The 20388-nt window shown below is 43.2% G+C and overlaps 1 protein-coding gene across 2 annotated transcripts in view; it reads left to right on the top strand.

The window, feature by feature from the left end:
- The window catches only part of zbtb2b (zinc finger and BTB domain containing 2b), a 23313-nt gene extending 7881 nt beyond the window's left edge, over positions 1 to 15432 (top strand). For both annotated transcript variants that reach the window (XM_048250266.1, XM_048250267.1), the window contains one exon: positions 11913 to 15432. In XM_048250266.1, the coding sequence (XP_048106223.1) occupies positions 11913 to 13332 (1420 nt within the window). In that variant the 3' untranslated portion in view covers positions 13333 to 15432. The remainder of the gene's footprint in view (positions 1 to 11912) is intronic.
- The last annotated feature ends 4956 nt before the right edge of the window (positions 15433 to 20388 follow it).

Genomic DNA, 20388 nt, shown 5'->3' with positions numbered 1-20388 from the left:
CACATGTGCACATATCACACACATGCGCACATATCACACACACACAAACACACACATGCGGCATGATTTCATAGAGCATGAGCGCCTATTCACACACACACACATATCACACACACATATCACACACACACACACACACACATATCACACACACACACACGTGCGGCATGATTTCATAGAGCGTGAGAGCCTATTAACACACACACACACGCGGCATGATTTCATAGAGCATGAGCGCCTATTCACACACACACGCGGCATGATTTCATAGAGCATGAGCGCCTATTCACACACACACGCGGCATGATTTCATAGAGCATGAGTGCCTATTCACACACACACGCGGCATGATTTCATAGAGCATGAGCGCCTATTCACACACACACGCGGCATGATTTCATAGAGCATGAGTGCCTATTCACACATGTGCACATATCACACACACACACACACACACACACACACACACACACACGCGGCATGATTTCATAGAGCATGAGAGCCTATTCACACATGCGCACATATCACACACACACACACACACAAGCGGCATGATTTCATAGAGCATGAGCGCCTATTCCGCTGCTTTTGCAAACTTGAAATAAAAGTAAACGTTAAAGGAGAAGTTTGGTGTGATATTGACCTAAAGTGTGTTGAAACATGATACCGAGTGTGTGAGAACTTTTGTCTCATATCTCATCTCGGCTTGTCCCCTGCACTCCGAAATCTGGCGCTAGTTAGCCGATGCTACTAACAGGTTTTCGATGGGGGTGCCTCGGGCATCGGCCTAGCCATGCAAATAAATCACTGTTTTACACCATTTACGAGGCTCAAAGTAGCTCCACACTTCATTGGTAGAGTCAGACCCGGCGGCAGACACAAATTCACGGACGGGCATTACACCTTTCCAGGGGGGGCACTGGAACTTAAATTGATCACGGTAGTTTACGCTTACACTTGACAAAACATTCCAATATGAAAATGTAGATGCAATTGTTGTAAAATGGTGCAGCTCCTTTAAGAGAGCCCCAGCGCAGGGATGGAGAGAGAGAAAGCAGAGGGGACATGTGTGTTAGAACTGAGATGCGTGTGGAAAAAGTAGACGCGTTGTTGAGACTGGAGCTAGTCATATTCAAAATAATGCAAAAAATAACCGCAGATAAAACCAAAATCCTCGCTCATTTGCTAACCACTTTCAGATAGAGTGTTGGGGAGTTGGCCCCGAAGTTACGGATAACTTCGGCCCTGGAGTGGTAAGCTCCCTGTTTCTCCGACTAGGTCAGAAGAAAAAAACTGTAAAGGTTAACGCTATCAAACAAAACCCAGAAACTACTAGGCATACTTCTACTAACTACGATATGAGATATAGCCTACCCAAGCAGCCGATAAGCTGTATTTGTCATCGGATGACAGGGGTTAGTGCAGAAGTGAAGTAGACTGGCGCCAATGAACCCTCCATTTAGGTGATGGGCCCTACCTAATGTTCCTGATTGATTAGCTACGAATAATACAGATTTTACCAGTTTTATTTGCTACTTGCTAGATTGACAAACGATAGGCTAGGCCTACATTTAATAAGTGTTCAAAATCAATCTATGGAATTGGGGTTGGTTGGAGCAGCCAAGCTCGTTCAGGGCGGGCACGGATGACTTCCAGGACGGGCCTGGCCCCCCAAAGCCCCCCCATGCCGCCGGGACTGGGTAGACTTCCGAGGGCCCTGACATTTAAAACGAGACATTGAGAACTTTGAAAAAGCACTGGTAGTTTATTTACAAGACGATTTATACAGACAGTACCTTCAGGAAGTTTACCGTTCGCCGCCATCTTGAGTTTAGTCACGATAAGTCGAGCGACTAGTACGATTGAACAGGTATGATAAGGGATCAGATTCCAAAAATAATTCCGTGGAAATGCATGGATTCCAGTTGCTTGATGGTGTTTTATGCCCCCAACGTCGTCTTCCAGGCAGCACTGCCACAGCTGACTTAAAGGCACCTAATCCTAAACCTAACCCCAACCCTGACCCCAACCTTAACCCATGCCTAACCATAGCGCCTTCCAGGCAGCGCTGCCTTGAAGACAACGTTGGGGGCATAAAATAGTCCATGAGCCACAGGCCCAAAAAGGGGCGTGTCACTACCACTTGGGGGGGCAAATTCTCACTATATTTTTCTGAAAGCTACATATCTCTGGAGTATAAAATGGTATGATAGCAAGTTGGATCTTGTAGCTTTGTGGCTGTACAGGCCTTCAAAGTTGACCTCTGATTTGAAAAAAGTAAATTCCGCCTATTGGCTTTTTTTTGTTAAACCACTCATAAGAGCCCAGAAAATAATCCAAACCTCATTATTACTGATGCATATGTGGTGTTTGATGTTGGCATACATATTTTGAATCATTTATACCTTCCTACCTCCCAGCAGAGACTAAATAGAAATGGTTACATAGGTCTGCATTGCTATGCTATTTACTATTTGTAAATGTACTATTCGGAAACACCCCAAAATTCAGTAAATTAGTATTTTATTTATATCCTTGGACCAAGCCTCACAAAAGTTACCAGAAGGATTTTTGAATTTCGAAAGCGTTTGCCCGTCACAGCCAAATGAAATCGGCGGCGAAGCTCCGAAACAGGAAGTCGTCTATATCTCAGGAACACTGTCACATATCGATACCAAATTTTGTATATGAACTGGGGACTCCAGTGTGAGGGTGCATAAGCTAAAAAAAAAAAAAGAAATATTCCAAAAGTTTCCAGCATATGGCAAACCACCCACATGTATTTGGTAACTATCACCTTTCACCTTTGCACTTGCACTTCTATCACAATGCCTTCCAAGTATGCACAATGTCTCTGGGCCGCCACAATGTCTCCGGGCAACCTTGCCCAATCATGAAATCCTTGCTCTGCCATGAGGTAGTATGGACTTACGAACTGAAGTAGCAAGGAGAACATTAGCTATTTATAGCTGACGTAGTACAGTTATTTTCACATTGACGGTATTCAAATTAAATTTTTCATTATTGTTAAATATCATGATGGGAGAGTATTATTAAAAATGTTACAAGTATGCAAATGTATATGTTTACGGGCATTTAGGTTTTACTGTGTTGTTTTGTTGTAAAGACATGCTGGGCCATGTAATGAACAGTGGTCGGCAGCACTCCATAAGTATTAATATGAATAGGTGTTTCTGTAAACCTAGGGACAATAAACAGCTATCTCTGTTCTAAAACGAGCTGGTAATCGCTCATTGAAGAGGAAACTATGATTAAAAAGATTAAGAATAAGCAGGAAATGCCACGTTAATCTTAAATAGCCTACATCTGAATGCTAGGTGGCAACGTATTACATTTCACTAAATGCGGTGGAATTAGTGTGAGCTTCACAAGGAAGGAAGGTGCAAATATTATGTAATTTATCATGGGAAATTATTGGAAATGTTATTTCTTGTTTATTCTAATTGCAAACCACACACATCCATTCGTAATCAAACGTACACATTTAATACTGGAAGACTGTCATTTCGTTTATTTGATGTTGCTTAGCACAGAACAGAGCTTCAGAGAGAAACGTTTTGAGTTCGTGGCCAAGTACCTAAAATATCGGTTTCCATGTGTATGTGCTGGATGGTGTGCTTCCTTTATGAAAGTAAGTGTTTTATACAGTTAACATTACAGACATAATGAGTCATGTTGTAGTGGTCCACATAAATGTGCCCCTTCTGTTATTAGAATTTTAACATCATTCATTTCTTGTGTGGCTAGAAGCTAGCTAGCTAGGTCATAGGGAGGAGATGTTGCTGTAACGTTATGAGATTTATGTTGCTTAGAGTAATGCCATGGTCATTTGATATGAGATGCTTGTACTAAAGAACCGTCACTCGTAACTTTAGGACTCCTATTTTTTTTACTAAGAGTAATTCAGGAAGCATTTTAGCCCTAAAAGTAGCGCCTGAGTCTGTGACAGCTTAAGCAAGGACTCCTAATAAGACCAATTCACAAACAATGTTTTGTGGTGGCATTTCACGTCAGCGATGTTTTGAAATCGTCTAACAATCACAAGGGAACAATTTTTGCACTGTAGGCATAACTAAGGGATGCAGTAACACCACCAACAAAACCCAAAACTAGCCTACTCATTGTTTACATGTACATTAAATGTAACGTTTCATTGTGAATCAAATTAAAAGATTCTCCTCTTTGCAAACGTTGGCATAGGCATATGGTGACAGATTAATTTAATAATGTTGTTCGCGTGAATCACGGGACTAAGCTAAGTAAAATAGAATGAAAATAAGTGGCCACTTCTTAATGGGGGCTCACTGTATGGAAGTAGGCAAAAGTAAAAAGTAGAGATGTTTAAAACTAGATGTGCAATGTAGACAGTAATACAGTTGATTTACAGAAGGTGGTTTAAAAGTAATATGAAAAATATGACAGTGTATTAGCAGTTATCCCATACAGTCCAGCACATTTTTTCCACAAAAATAAATTCATGCTGAAAGGCCTATATGATTCTAACTGTCTCACTAAATTGCATTATCCACACTCAATTCTCACTGGTATCTGCTAGACAACAAGTACCAAAACATGATTAGTTCATAGATTTCACATGTAAAATTGATTTTATACAACCCCACCTCCATCTTGCCTGTTCATAATTCTGAGAAATTCTTGATTGTTTGTGTTATGTTTATGTTATGTGTGTGTGTGAGTGTGTGTGAGTGTGTGTGAGTGTGTGTGTGTGTGTGTGTGTGTGTTGTGTGTGTGCTCGTGTTGTGCCTGTGCATGCGTTGTGTGTGTGCCCATGTATGTGCATGTGCATGCAAGCGTACATATGTCTACTGTGTGAGTATGTGTCATAATGATGATTACTGTGAATGTATGTGTGTGTAAGTGATCTGTTTATGCACATGTGTGCACATGAAATGGGTTAACATGACCCCTGGAGGCAAACATACAGGAAAAAATGGTCATCCTAGGCCCCACAGTTCTCAAGATATTCACAGAGAACTGTGTCTGCCCTACCCTCCTTTCGGGGGTCCAGTCCAGCCGGGGGGGTTTGGGTGCTACAGATCAAAACAAAAATGATGGTTCCATGCTATCCATGTGGGGGGGTATATGCCCACCAAGTTTTGTGTACCCGGTCTTTCAGTGTCCCGAACCTTGTTGGTGTAACGGTCAAAATGTACACATAAATTATTTTATTGTAAGGCCCCCATGAAAAAAAAAGTGGAAAAGTACACAAAACTTGGCATGCATTGTATAGTAACATAAATTAATTTATTGAGGGGCCCCATGTCATTCCATGATCCTACACTTTTAATTTCATAATGATCCTACACTTCCAATTTCGTGCAGTTTGACCTTGTCAGCCAGAGATATTGTGATGAAAACACCTAATTTTTTGCTTTTTTGTGTTTAACTAGGTGGCACTATACATGAAATGAGTGGTTATGGAATGGGTTGACATGCCCCCTTGAGATCAACATACAAAAAAAAAAAAAAATGGTCCTCCTAAACCCACGGTTTTCGAAATATTCACAGAAAACTGTGTCTGCCCTACCCTCCTTTCGGGGGGGTCCAGTCCAGCGGGGGGGCTACAGATCAAAACAAAAAACGATGGTTCCATGCTATCCATGTGGGGTTACATGCCCACCAAGTTTCGTGTACCCCGGTCTTTCAGTGTCCCGGGAATCATTGACGGAAATTTGGGCATGCAAAAAATAAAAAATAAATCTGCGCGGCGGTCATAATAAGATAAAGTTAGGATATGCCCGCTTGACAACGGAAGAGATAACTGGCCTTTGGCCATAGCAACCATCCATTTAGAACGACTGGCCTTCATGGCAACCAAGGATCTTAGCTGTGATTCATGTAGCTGCAGTATGCATGCAATGTGATGCAAAGTATAGAAAGGTGATGAAATATACAGAGACAGGTCAAGAAATATAGTGCAATGTAGACAGTAGTATACAGTTGATTTACAGAAGGTGGTGTAGAGTGATATGAATTAAATATAAATATGTGCAGTGTATTAGCAGTTACCTCATACAATAAGTAGAATAATGTATGTAGATGTAGCAGTAACATTATAATAGTAGAAATAATAATATAGATATATGCAGTGTATTAACAGAATATAATAAAACAGAATAAATATGGATATTCAATATGACAAATATATAACAGATATGTACATAACATACATCTATGTGCAGTGTGGAAACAGTGTCATTGCAGTGCAGAAACAACATTATAAGAGTAGTAAGAATAAGTCTATGTGGAGGATGAATAGTATAAAGATCAGTAGAATAACTATGTATAAATGTAATTACACTCGGCCTATGTACATTTGTAAATAAATAGAAAACTATGGGTGAGAGGGATAAATTAATTTTATTTAATCGTAAAAGTAAATTGCATTCAATTAAATTGCAATTTAAAATCTTTCCAGTAGGCTTTAATGTCACGCAAAAAGTACAACCAAAGCTGAGCTTGATCAACTAGAACGTCTAAAGAACCAGAACTTGAGTGTAGTTTTTTGCTGTGTCCCAGGCCATGTTGGTCTGAGGGGAAATGAGAAAGCGGACAGTGCTGCTAAGCAAGCCCTCAATGAAGAAGTCACAGAATGTCAAATCCCTGCCCCAGACCTTAAACCTATACTGAACTCTTACATCTCAGATAAGTGGCAATCTGAATGGGATTAATGTACCAACAACAAGCAAGGAATGTGAATTTTGGCACATTTTCATGATCCACTGGTCGTTATGGGCCACACAAAAATACGGTGTTGCTAAAATTACTCCTATTGTGGCTATTAGAGACATGCGTTCATGAGTATCCAGCTACATTCAATGCGTTAAGTAAAATACATTCACACACACAAAAAAAACATCACTAATGTTGTGGACATTCCTTTATTCTGAGATACATCAATAGGCTCTCAAAACAATCCCAAACAGACATAAGGTCTTTATAGAGCAAATCCATATAGATTATTTGTTAAATAAACCAGTAAAACAGAATTCGGGGATGGAATATATAACATTCACACTCATAGCTCATATTTTTAAAATAAATCAGTGAAAAAGTATCCTGACAAACAAGCAGTATTTTAATGCCTTAGTCATATTTCATAATTTCACATTTTTCTCTAGGTTACCTGATAGCCCAGTTTGAGAGGTGCAAGACGTGCGACATTTTTGCAGCCAATCACTGCTGTTGTTTTATTTTATTGATTTGATTTTAGTCATAGAAGCTAAATTCGAAGGCAGGCCACAGGTAAAATCCAACGAACCGCAAGGCAATAGAGCTTTTGAGGTATTGCCACTGCTCCAACACTGAAAGGCACTGTTAGAATGCTTGGATCAAGCCAGGTTCAGCATAGCGTATGTCACTGTCTGCTCACGTTGCTGACCGGACCAGGGCAAGCACACTTTCGCAGTTTCCGCCGGAAATGCAGTCTAGTTATTATTATCAAACTTAAAATTGTCTTTCATCTGATGTTAAAATAATTTTCATTGAAAAGAAATAATAACTATTTTCCAAGACTTGATCTACATACATTTACATTTACGTACATACATTTACAACAGTTTTAAAAATTCTACACAGTTAGATCTGATGAGACAGAAACTGAAATTGGATCAATCCATTTTCAGAGGAACATGAGTTCATTTGCAAATCTACAGCAGGCAAAGGAACACAAGAGGTTAGGGATGATCTGATTCAGGCTCATACTACAGGCAAAGATCATGACATAGAGGCTGGAGTCAGATACACCTAAGCACAAATTCAATGATACATTGACAAAGCAAAAATTAAAGACATTTACGAGCATGAGTCAAAAAAGAAAACACAGGCACATGGCAAGACCATCATGTTAAAGACTGGACATGAGAGAAGTCTTTTGTCACCCTCTTGGACCTTAACCATGGTCATTTGCGACACCTGAGGGGACCCCAAGGAAAACCTCTAAAGCAGCACTTGCAAAGCATTTGCAGAAACTTGCATCACTATCAGATAATCTTCCAGATGAATATAATACAGCAACAATCATTGATGGAATGTCTCTGGTCCAGAAGGTCAATAACAATGTCTCAACTTATGCAGACATTGCTGCTGCTATTCATAGCATGATCCGTAAAGAGGCAAAGCAGAGGCAGATCATTTTTTAGATTAAATTAAATTAGATTAGATTCAACTTTATTGTCATTGTGCAGAGAACAAGTACAGAGACAACGAAATGCAGTTTGCGTCTAACCAGTGCAAAAAGGCAGAAAAGTGCAATGTGATGTACACAGTATAGGCAGGTGGTGCATAGACAGGACAAGAAATATAGTGCAGTGTAGACAGTAGTATACAGTTGTTTTGCAGAAGGTGGTTTAGAGTAGCATAAATTAAATATAAATATGTGCAGTGTATTAGCAGTTACCTTATAAGAGCAGAATAAATATGGCTATGTACTGTAATATGAACAATGTATGAACAACATGTACAGGTATGTGCCATGTAGTGGCGGTACCATTAGAGTAGTAGTAAGAACAATATAGATATATGCAGTGTATTAACAGAATATATTACAGAAAAACTGAATAAATATGGATATTTAGTATGAACCATATAGACAGATATGTACAGTATGTACAACTATGTGCAGTGTGGTAACAGGCTAGGAGGCATCAGGTGGGGGCGGGGCAGGGGGTGATGGGGGCTTAGTTGGTTGGATGTCACCGGGATGCAGAGCTAGAGTTCAGTAGGGTGACAGCCGCAGGAAAGAAGCTTCCTCTGAACCTGCTGGTTGGGATGGAGAGACCTGTAACTCCCGGAGGGGAGTGGGGTGAACAGTCTGTGGTTGGGGTGAGAACAGTCTTTGATGATGCGCGCCTTACGCAAGCATCGCTTGCCCTGGATGGCCTCGATGGAGGGGAGTGAGGAACCGGTGATGTGTTGGGCAGTTTTCACCACCCTCTGCAGTGCTTTCCGGTCGCGGAGAGCAGTTGCCATACCAAACTGTGACACAGTTGTTGAGGATGCTCTCGATGTTGCAGCGGTAGACGTTCACCAGGATCTGAGGAGACAGATGGACCTCAGAAAGAAGAGACGCTGGTGAGCCTTTTTGATCAGGGTAGAGGTATTGAAGGTCCAAGAGAGGTCCTCAAAGATGTGGGCACCCAGAAACTTGAAGCTGGTGACATGCTCCACCTCAGTCCTGTTGATGAGAATGGGTGTGTGTGTGCTAGCTTTAGACTTCCTGAAGTCCACAATGAGCTCTTTGGTCGTCTTGGTGTCAGTTATCAGTGCACCACGATGTTAGGTGCTGGACCTCCTCCCTGTAGGCCGTCTCATCATTATTGCTGATGAGCCCCATCACCGTAGTGTCATCTGCAAACTTGACAATGGTGTTAGAGCCATGTACAGGTGTGCAGTCGTAGGTGAAGAGGGAGTAGAGGAGAGGGCTCAGCACACATCCCTGTGGAACGCCGGTGTTCAGGGTGATGGTTGAGGAGGTGTGGTTATCTAGCCTAACAGACTGAGGTCTGTTGGTTAGGAAGTCCAGAATGCATAAGTTTGTTTTTATCTTTTATCACAGACACATATATTGGTAGATGTTTTTTCTTTACCTTGACATGTTTCGACGTATACTTCCGTCTTCATCAGAAGGTCACACGGTGGAGTAGTGTGACGCGTTTTTATCAGCTGATGTTGTTACGGAGGTGTGATCGACCTGTCAGTTTTTTGACAGGTGGACCACACCTCCTGCATGCCAGTCATTAAAGGGGTGGTTCAGGATTTTGGACATAGGACCTCATTTCCAAGTAAGCAAGTGTGATATTTATCAGTGGAGACCGTTTTCAACACGTTTCATCCAGTCCTTCTAATTGCAGAGTTCGCAGGTGCTAGGCTAGCGCAAGTCAACGGTATGTGCTAGCCTGCCACTAAAAACAGTCTTACCTACTCCAAAGGACACTCGAGGCAAATTCCACACAATCTATGTAAATGTCTGTGTTGATAGAATAGTGTAAGAAATACAACTACTCTTGCATCGCGTTGCAATAGTTATACTTTGTTCCCTGAAGTTGGTAGTAGTCATTTTGCATCTCAGCGGCGGACTGATATTACCAAGGCTACTACTAGGTATCCCCATTGGAGTGCGCTTTACTGTTTACTTTTTGGCGCAGTACTACTAACTGGAGCAAGTATAATTCCGCCAAGCTAAGACACTAGTCCCTCAAAATGTAATGCGATCGTTGAAATGCAAGGATAGAATAATGTTAGAAATAAAACTATCAATACAGACATTTACATCAATAGTCTGGCGTTATAAATTATTTGCCTTGGGTGTACTTTGGAGTGGGTAAGACTGTTTTTAGTGGCAGGCTAGCACATACCGTTGACTTGTGCTAGCCTAGCACCTGCGAACTCTGCAATTAGAAGGACTGGATGAAACGTGTTGAAAACGGTCTCCACTGATAAATATCACACTTGCTTACTTGGAAATTAGGTCCTATGTCCAAAATCCTGAACCACCCCTTTAAGCAGGAGAACAACCGATACCACCGCTGAATAAAGGAGGCGATTGAAATAAGAAAGCGGAGCCCAAAGACTGATGAACAGAGATGAGGGAGCATATATGCTCTCCCATACCATGGAGTGCCGTCCTGGGGGGCGGCGGACTGACAGCAGGAGGTGTGGTCCACCTGTCAAAAAACTGACAGGTGGATCACACCTCCGTAACAACATCAGCTGATAAAAACGCGTCACACTACTCCACCATGTGACCTGATGAAGATGGAAGTATACGTCGAAACATGTCAAGGTAAAGAAAAAACATCTACCAATATATGTGTATGTGATAAAAGAAAAACCAAACTTATTTATCTCAAATCTAGACACAATGAATGCAATACAAGTAGTCCAGAATCCAGTTACAGAGGGAGGTATTGATGCCCAGTTCACTGAGTTTGGTGATCAGTTTGGAGGGAATGATGGTGTTGAACGCTGAGCTGAAGTCAATGAACAGCATTCTTACATAGGTGTTGCTATTGTCAAGGTGGGACAGGGCAGAGTGAAGTGCCATAGAGATGGCATCCTCTGTGCTCCTGTTCTGACGATGATGAATTCAATGAATAGATTAAAGATCCTTTGTATTCGTTTCAGCTACAATTTAAAAAACATTTGTACTGCAGACCTATGTATGTCATCATTTAAAATTAATTTCAACTCTCAATTGAAAGTAAGGAAGGTAGAATAGTAATGATCAATAAGGTCTGCATTCAGGTATTGCCATAACATGTTGCTCTGAAAACTCAGCTTAGCTTTTTTTTGCACATAAATCTTGAATTTTATCAACCAAAATGAAGGGCAAAATCACATAATGATTCAAAATATGTATGCCAACATTAAACACCACATATGCATCAGTAATAATGAGGTTTGGATTATTTTCTGGGCTCTTATGAGTGGTTTAACAAAAAAAAGCCAATAGGCGGAATTTACCTTTTTCAAATCAGAGGTCAACTTTGAAGGCCTGTACAGCCACAAAGCTACAAGATCCAACTTGCTATAATACCATTTTATACTCCAGAGATATGTAGCTTTCAGAAAAATATAGTGAGAATTTGCCCCCCCAAGTGGTAGTGACGACCCCCTGTGGCTCATGGACTAAAACGCCAAGAAACATTCCGCTCAGTTGCTGCTACTGTAATGTGTGTACCCCTAGTCTACAGAAAGCCTTTCTTTATGCTAGTGTGTGTATCCCCAGTCTCCATTATAGCTGAAATGTATGTGTCGGGGGTGTCTTTTCATTGTAGAGAATGTGTAACAAGTGTGTCTCTGTGTGTGTGTGTCTCTGTGTCTCTGTGTGTATGTGTCTGTGTGTGTGTGTGTGTGTGCGTCTCCCTCAGTGACTGCGTGCGGCTGAAGCCGATGGACATCCAGCCCGATATCTTCAGCTACCTGCTAAACCTGATGTACACGGGACGGCTGTCGGCGCAGGTGATCGACCCGGCACGCCTGGAGCAGGGTGTCAAGTTCCTGCACGCGTACCCTCTCCTGCAGGACATCAGCCCCCAGGCCACGCCCCCACCGCCACCCCCGAGCCACGCCCCCGCCGCCGGCTCCTCCCTCTATGGCATTCAGATCTCTGACCAGCAGGAGGCGCTAGCTGCTCGCCTCTCCTCCCCCGACGGTGGAGTGGGAGGGGCCAGGGTGGGGGTGGAGTCGGAAGCGGAGTTTGAGACCTTCGGCAGCTTCGCGCAGCGCGGCGAGGAGGATGTGGGGATGGACACCGCGTACAGCGACGCCCCCTCCTCCTCCTCCACCGTCTCCGCGGTTACGGCCGTCGCCGGCACCATCCGCCACGTGAAGCCCAGCATCATGCAGCACCGCAGCGGATCCTTCCGGAAACAGCACTCGTGCCACGTGTGTGGCACGCGCTTCGGCCAGCGCTCCGCCCTGCGAGAGCACCTGCTCCTGCACACACAGCAGGCGCTGCTACTCCCTCTGGTGGCTGATGGTGGTGACGCGCCCATTCCCATGTTCCCCGGCGGCGTGGCCACACCTGAGATGGAGGAGCTGTTCCGCAGCGGCAGCAGCGCCATGGCAGCGGCGGCCATCACGGCGGCATCCTCCGCTCTGGCGTCGGACGGGGAGCAGCCCACCGCGTCGTCGTCCGCCACCAAAGTGTCGCCGCGCCCCGAGATCCCCATCTCCATGTACGCGGCGATCGGGCAGCCGCAGGCCGACACGCCCCCGCCGTCGGACATCGCTGACATCGACAACTTGGAGGGGGCGGCCGACGCGGAGCGGGAAGTGAAGCGGCGGAAGTACGAGTGTTCCACCTGCGGCCGCAAGTTCATCCAGAAGAGCCACTGGAGGGAGCACATGTACATCCACACGGGCAAGCCCTACCGATGCAGCGCCTGCGGCAAGAGCTTCTGCCGCGCCAACCAGGCAGCACGCCACGTGTGCCTGGGCCAGGCCGACCCCGACAGGTCCGACGCTCGTCAGGTCTCCGAGCTCTGCACCGCCGACGACAGCCAGCTGGAGGCGCTGTTCCTGAGCACCGGCCGCCAGCCCTACAGGTGCAACGTGTGTGACGCCACCTTTTCCAGCCCCCAGCAGGTGCTCAAACACCTGTGCTTCACTCAGGTGCCCTACTCCTCCAACACCCAGCTCGCCATGACGACGACGGCCGCCGGGGGAGCGGACTTGCACGGCCAGGACGCGACGGGCCGAGGGGACGAGGGATCGGACTCGTCCAGCGGCAGTCGGGATGGCGCTCCCGTACGGACCATCAAGACCGAGGAGGTGTCGGTGGAGTAGAGTCTGGGCCTTTTATCTGGTGGTGATGTTAATAAATGATGGGTCAGTAGTTTAAGCTATGATGGTCAAGCCTGGAAAAGATGGAAAAAATAGGATGTGTGTATGTGCTGGGGCTTTTTTTTCAATTGCCTATTGCATTTTGCTTTTATTTTGCTTTTTTATACATGTTGTGTCAATAATTTATGCACTCGTGAAGGGCAGAACCAGGGAAGTTGAACTAGTAACCAATTTTGGCCCCTCAGCGAACCAGTGAGTAAGTTCGTCCCCAGCGCGTGATGGCAAGCTGCAGGCTGTGTTTCAGTGCGGGCAGCTGTGCTGAGTTTCAGGGCTGCGTGTGGCTGAGTTCCGTTGCATCACACATTGTGGCTTGAGGCCCCCTCGCCTCTTGAGTAACAGTTAAAGACAGAGGAAGGGGAAGTGCAGGGCCTCTACAGTTTAACCGACCAGAGACTGGCTCGACAAAACCCCTCACACTAAGGTCCTCACTAGAACAAAAATTTGTTGTTCTAGTGAAAACATTCTGTTTTAAATTATCCTCACTAGAATGCTAACCCTACTCCTATAATGTCCACTAGCATGCTAACCCTACTCCTATAATGTCCACTAGCATGCTAACACGCTAACCCTACTCCTATAATGTCCACTAGCATGCTAACCCTACTCCTATAATGTCCACTAGCATGCTAACCATACTGCTCCAAACGTGTTTAACTAGCACGCTAACCATAGTGCTGTAAATGTCCTCACTAGCACGCTAGCCCTATGACCCCAAATATCTGAAGCTAAAACTACTGGTCCAAATGTCTCTATCAACATACTAACGTTACATCTCAAATATGCTAACGTTACATCTCAAATATGTTAACCTTCCGGCTCGTTATGTTTTCACTAACTACACGGACCTTACAGCTCCAGCGCACTAACGTTACTGTTCTAAACATTAGAAACTGTTTGTACTCGGTGTGTCACTGTAAACAAGGCACATACACTTCCCATGGTGTCCCTCAAGGTGACATGCCTGTGGAAGTGCTCAATCGTTCACTGGTCTTCTTTCTCTCCCTCTCTCTCTCTTTCTCTCACTCACACAAACACACACACACACACAGTCATTCACTGGTTTACTTACTCTTGCCTTTTGAAACTTGACAGTAGCAACATGAGGTTTGCACATGTCACCCTCAGACCTGCGTCTGCCTCCACTAGGCCAGAGGTCTGGGGAATTTTATTGGCTAATCCTAACCCTAGTCCAGAGGCCTGGAGAACCTAATTGGTTGAATCCTGTGCAACTCAAATGCCGAGGGTTGAGGTGTCAACCAAACTACCAGATTAAGTTTCTGAATGCAGAACACAAGCTAGTATATAACTTGATTTAAGAAATAACAATCAGTTTCTGATTGCAAAACACAAGTCACTGTAACATAATATTTGCAGAGCTTAAAAAAGAAGAATCAGTTTTTTAACCTTAGCTACACAGTCACTGGTCCCAGTTTGAAGTGGTTAATGATCTTAATAATCTTTTTAGTTGACACCTAGCGTCAGTATTTAAATTCAATAGAGAATCCACCTTAAGACAATGGCTACTGCACATGACCTACATTGGTTATGCTTGACAAATCAAACAGTTGTTTTAGTCAGTCTTCTGAGCCAGAGCGAGGCGACTGGCTGCTGTCATGGCGACGGGACTCTGGGTCTCACTATGGCGACGGCACTCTGGGTGCTGCCATGGCAACAGGCAATGTTGTGTTGATGCTCTACTGGAATCAGAGCAGAATCAGTGCAGGGACGACTACCTTCTTGTTTTGGTAAACTTGTTTACAACTGTGCCATTATTTTTTAATTATTATTTTGGTGTTATTTTTTATCAATCTGTTACTGTGTGTGTTCCGATCGCTATTATTTTCAGCCATTGACACAGTGATATTCTGAAGCGAGTATCAACTTTCTGCCAAGAATAATGATTTTGCCTGAACATGTTAATGAAGCCCTTATTTTTGTGTTTTATACCTTTCTAATTTTATATACATTGCTATATTTACAAAGAATATTTTATATCTCAAAGGTTGTATATTGCTATTTGCATTAAATGTAGAAAATAATTGGTTTGTTAGGCTGACTAGGATGTTTTGGATGTATGTAAGTGTGTGTATGTATGTGTATGTTTATTTGTCTTCCATGTGTCTCATAGCCAGTTGTTACGTTGATGAGAAAGCGGCCGTCAGGCTAGTTGCTGACCTGCTGTTCTGCTTTGGGCTGTGTAAGAGGAGGCTAGTTAGCTGACCTGCTGAAGCGGCCGTCAGGCCAGTTAGCTGACCTGCTGTTCTGTAAGAGGAGGGGTGCTGCATGGTGGGGGGAGGGGCTTATCTAGCAAAGCCATGATGTCATCTTCCCTGGTCAGGCTGCATTGGCACAAAAGGCCTGTAGACCAATCAGGATTAGGACCAGTTAAGAGCTTCTGACCAATCAGGATACTTAGAGCTGCCGAGCAGCTAGAGGTCCTGCACCGCACACACTCCGCTGCAGCGAGATCTGGTGACCATACTACTGACGTCACACACACACACACGCACACCCACTCAGCTGCAGCGGGTTACCATGGTGACCAGCGAGATCTAGTGACTATACTACTGACGTGACCTTCGGGCGTCTCTGGCCCGCTGGGTAGTTTCGGCCAGTTCGAAGCCAGTCCAGCCTGAATGAAAAGGTCAAAGGTTAGGCTTAACCCAAAACCCTAACTCTTGGTGGGGGTCCCCATGAAACGCACAACCCACCCTCCCTTGCCCCTATGCCCCGCCCACCATCCCTCGCCCTGTCCCCATGCCCCCCCCACCCTCCCTCGCCCCCCCCAATGCCCCGCCCCCTCCCATGCCCCACCTCCACAGCCAAGGCAAGTATCTACTGTGATCTCGAGGTTCTCAGGAACGTGAGCATCTCTGGAAAAGTCTCTTTTCTATGATGGAGAATATTTTACATGAAGAATAAACATGTTTTGCAGTAATAGAGGCTTCTCATGTTTTCTTTCTTAAGTAAGACAGCATAACAGAAAAACTGTGTGTGTGTGTGAACAGACCTCTAAGCTGCAGCATGTGTGTGTGTGTGTGTAAACAGACCTCTAAGCTGCAGCGTGTGTGTGTGTAAACAGACCTCTAAGCCGCAGCATGTGTGTGTGTGATCAATCTCACAGCCATCCACTGCACATACACACCTTGTAGCCATCCACTGCACACACACACACCTTGTAGCCATCCACTGCAAACACACACACACACACACACCTTGTAGTCATCCACTGCACACACACACACCTTGTAGCCATCCACTGCACATACACACACCTTGTAGTCATCCACTGCACACACACACACCTTGTAGCCATCCACTGCACACACACACACACACCTTGTAGTCATCCACTGCACACACACACACACCTTGTAGTCATCCACTGCACACACACACACACATATCAACATCAAAATCGACTCCCTGTCTGTTGCACCTACCAGGGATGCGTTTCCCAAAAGCTTAGAGCAAGTTGCTAACTATGATAGCAAGCAACTACCTTGGTAGTGTCACTAACAAATATGAGTCCGTAGATTTGAGTTGCGCATGCACAACACTCGACGGCCGCCTTTTCAAGGAAGCCATGTCATCGAACTCCGTCGAGCACTGTTCCAATGTCAAGAGTACTCTGACATTTGCGCCCTTCATTCTGAGAATTTTCAAGGATGCATCTGTGGATCCTCAGGTGAACAAAAATACTAGGGCTGTCAAAATAACTGATTAATTTCGATTAATTAATTTGAGAAAAAATAACTGATTAAAAAAAATAGTGCAGATTAATCGACTCCGTATGACCTTTGACCCTGAGCCGTTCTAGTCAATAACCAGACTAAAATGAAGGAGAGAGAAGAAAATATGCTGCCTAGATCATTGATTGGAACATTTACTTTTAAAAAACGTTTTAAAGTTTTTGAACTTTAATGTCACTAACGCTGATTATTCAATGATTCATTTGAATTTAAATATTTAAAATACTTTCACAGCAAAAAATATATATATGCGATTAAATTAGATTAATGTAATTAATTCGATTACATTTTTTAATCGATTGACAGCCCTAAAAAATACCCATAATCCTCTGCGTTGACATGCATCGCATGCGATCGCAACAATTAACGCAAATTCAACAAATCCTCGCGAATTCTGGATGACCTCGAAATTTTGTCAAAACACCGCAACTTTTCCACAAATTCTCTTTTTCTGCAAATACTCATCGCATTTCAGAGATGGGAAGAAACAGTACAAATACTTTGTTACTGTACTCAAGTAGATTTTTTAGATATTTTTACTTTACTATTTATTTTTTAAGCGACTTTTTACTTTTACTCCTTACATTTTAACACGAATATCGGTACTTTCTACTCCTTACATTTTACTAAACTGACCCGTTACTTCAGTTTCAAATAATTTCAGTGGAGTTACCGTTGCTATTTTTCGCGTCATCAATAGCGGATGGAAATATACGTTGTACTTGACCCACCACTACAAGATGACTCAACACATTTGGGCGGCATTCATTTGCGGCAAATCGTTGCAGCTTGATGGCAGTAACGTTACATAGTAGTATGTCTCAATTAAATTTAGTCAAAAATGCCCTCCTCCTCTCCTCGCCTTTGGTGCTTCCCTAACTTCTAGCTGCAGTGTAGCCTATATCCTTAGCAATAAAGCAGCATATTGGGTCTTGAACAGGGATGTATTGGGGGCTAAACGCCTGTAAACACAGTTTATCCACCTCTGAAATTGATGGTGGAGGTGGTGGAGTCAGAAATAGTTTATCCACCTCTTATTAGAGTTTATCCACCTCTCAAAAGAGTTTATTCACCAATTACAACTGTTATCTGCAATAACAATATGTACACTGGGGCTTGTTCTGGGAGAGACCCAGTATGCTGAAGCGTGATGGTCTCCACCCAAACCAACATGGAGCCAGGCTACTCTCTGACAACATAGCGTCCACACTGAGGCATTGACATTCTGTAGAAAATATTACAGATTCACGCCCCCCAGGTATTGATTCGAATGGCATTATACATGTGGATGAGTCTGAGAATGTTTTCTGCAGGGTAACATACAATACTACTACTATAGATCAAGCTGCGTCATGCAATAGCATGACTTATGCTTATAGTTCTATTCCAACGTTGACAAATTTAAAACTAGAAACCTAACAAATATTCTTTCCATACCTCAGCATATTCCTCAAAAGCCAGAGGCATTTTCAGCTAACATGGGTTTACTAAATATAGGTGCACTTACTACCAAAACCTTTGCAATCAATGATTTTATTAGTGAAAAAAAATTGGATTTTCTGTTTCTTGTTGAAACCTGGCTGACTTCAGACAGCGAAGCTGTTCTTGTTGAGACTTGTCCCCCAAATTATAATTTCTTCCACTCAATTAGACAAGGCAAACGAGGTGGTGGAATTGCCTCCATTCTCTCAAACAAATATAGTTGCACACGAGTCAACTTTGGCGAATTCGCTTCCTTTGAGTATATTGCCCTCACTCTGAAGGCTGACCCAGCTGTACTTCTATTAACCTTATACAGCCCTCTAAACTATGGACTGGCTTTCTCGACCAGTTTTCTGAACTTATGTCGCTCATCATCACTAGCTATGATCGGATAATTGTAAATGGCGACTTCAATATTCATGTCAATAAGACAACTGATGCTAAAGCCAGTAAGTTCCTTAATGTGTTAGACAGTTTAGAGCTAAAGCAGCATGTTACAGGACCCACCCACAACCTTGGCAACACCCTCGATCTAGTCATTTCTAGAGGGATAGAAGTCACAGACTTATCAGTAAATGATATAAATACGTCTGATCATCATTGTGTATCTTTTAATATAGTACTACATACTCCAAAAATTCATCCCGAAATTGCAATCAAATCGCGACTCTTGGACATTAGAGCAGAACAGCAGTTCATAGCTCTTACAGACTCCATAAATTTAGATTTTGTACATCATCCCATTGATCAAATGGTAGAGTCTCTCAATCGTGAATTAGGCGCTCTGCTTGACAGAGTGGCACCCTTAAAAACTAAAAATAGGCCCTGTAGCAAACTGACACCTTGGATGAACGAAAATATCCATGATCTAAAAAGATCATGTAGGAAAGCTGAGAGAACATGGAGAAAAACTAAGTTACAGGTTCACCGTGCCATTCTAAAAGAAAAAATGCAAATTATAATAGAGCTATTCGAATGAGAGGAGAGGAACCACTTCTCTAAGGTAATTGCTGAAAACAGTGGAAACTCTAGGGTGTTGTTCTCTACCATTGATAGGCTATTGCATCAAACACCTTTTGATACACTCAGTCAGGCATCCTCTCTAAGATCACGAAGAATTTGCAGACTTCTTCAAAACAAAGTCATTTCTATAAGGGAGGCTATTGGTAACACAAGTAATATGTTTGATAGTACACCCAAAAAACAGCCCCCAAAATTAAGGTCCTTTAGCACTATTACTCAATCTGAGCTTGGTAAAATTATAACTCAAACCGCTCCTCAACATGTTTTAGATCCAATCCCTACTACATTCCTCAAAAAGTATATGATGGCTTAGCTCCCTTTTTCTCAAGGTAATAAATACCTCATTAGAAACAGGTATATTTCCAACTGCTTTTAAAACCGCTGTTGTGAAACCTTTACTTAAAAAGTCCAATCTTGACCATACCAATCTGAGCAACTACAGGCCTATATCAAATCTATCGTTTTTTGAGCAAAGTACTTGAAAAAGTTGTTTGTAATCAGTTAAATACCTTCCTCAACGAAAAACAGTATCCTTGAAAAATCAGGTTTTAGATCAAATCACAGCACAGAAACGGCTCTAGTAAAAATAGTCAATGATCTCAGACTAGCTACCGACTCAAACAAAGTCTCAATCCTTATTCTTCTGGATTTGAGTCGCGCATTTGACACCATTGATCATAGCATCCTAATTCACATTATGGGGAAGTGGGTGGGTCTCTCTGATAATGCTCTAAACTGGTTT

Source organism: Alosa alosa, chromosome 8, assembly GCF_017589495.1.
Source record: "Alosa alosa isolate M-15738 ecotype Scorff River chromosome 8, AALO_Geno_1.1, whole genome shotgun sequence".
NCBI classification, from domain to species: Eukaryota; Metazoa; Chordata; class Actinopteri; order Clupeiformes; family Clupeidae; genus Alosa; species Alosa alosa.
Note: the sequence above shows the minus strand (reverse complement) of the source record. Positions and strands in the feature narration are given on the sequence as shown.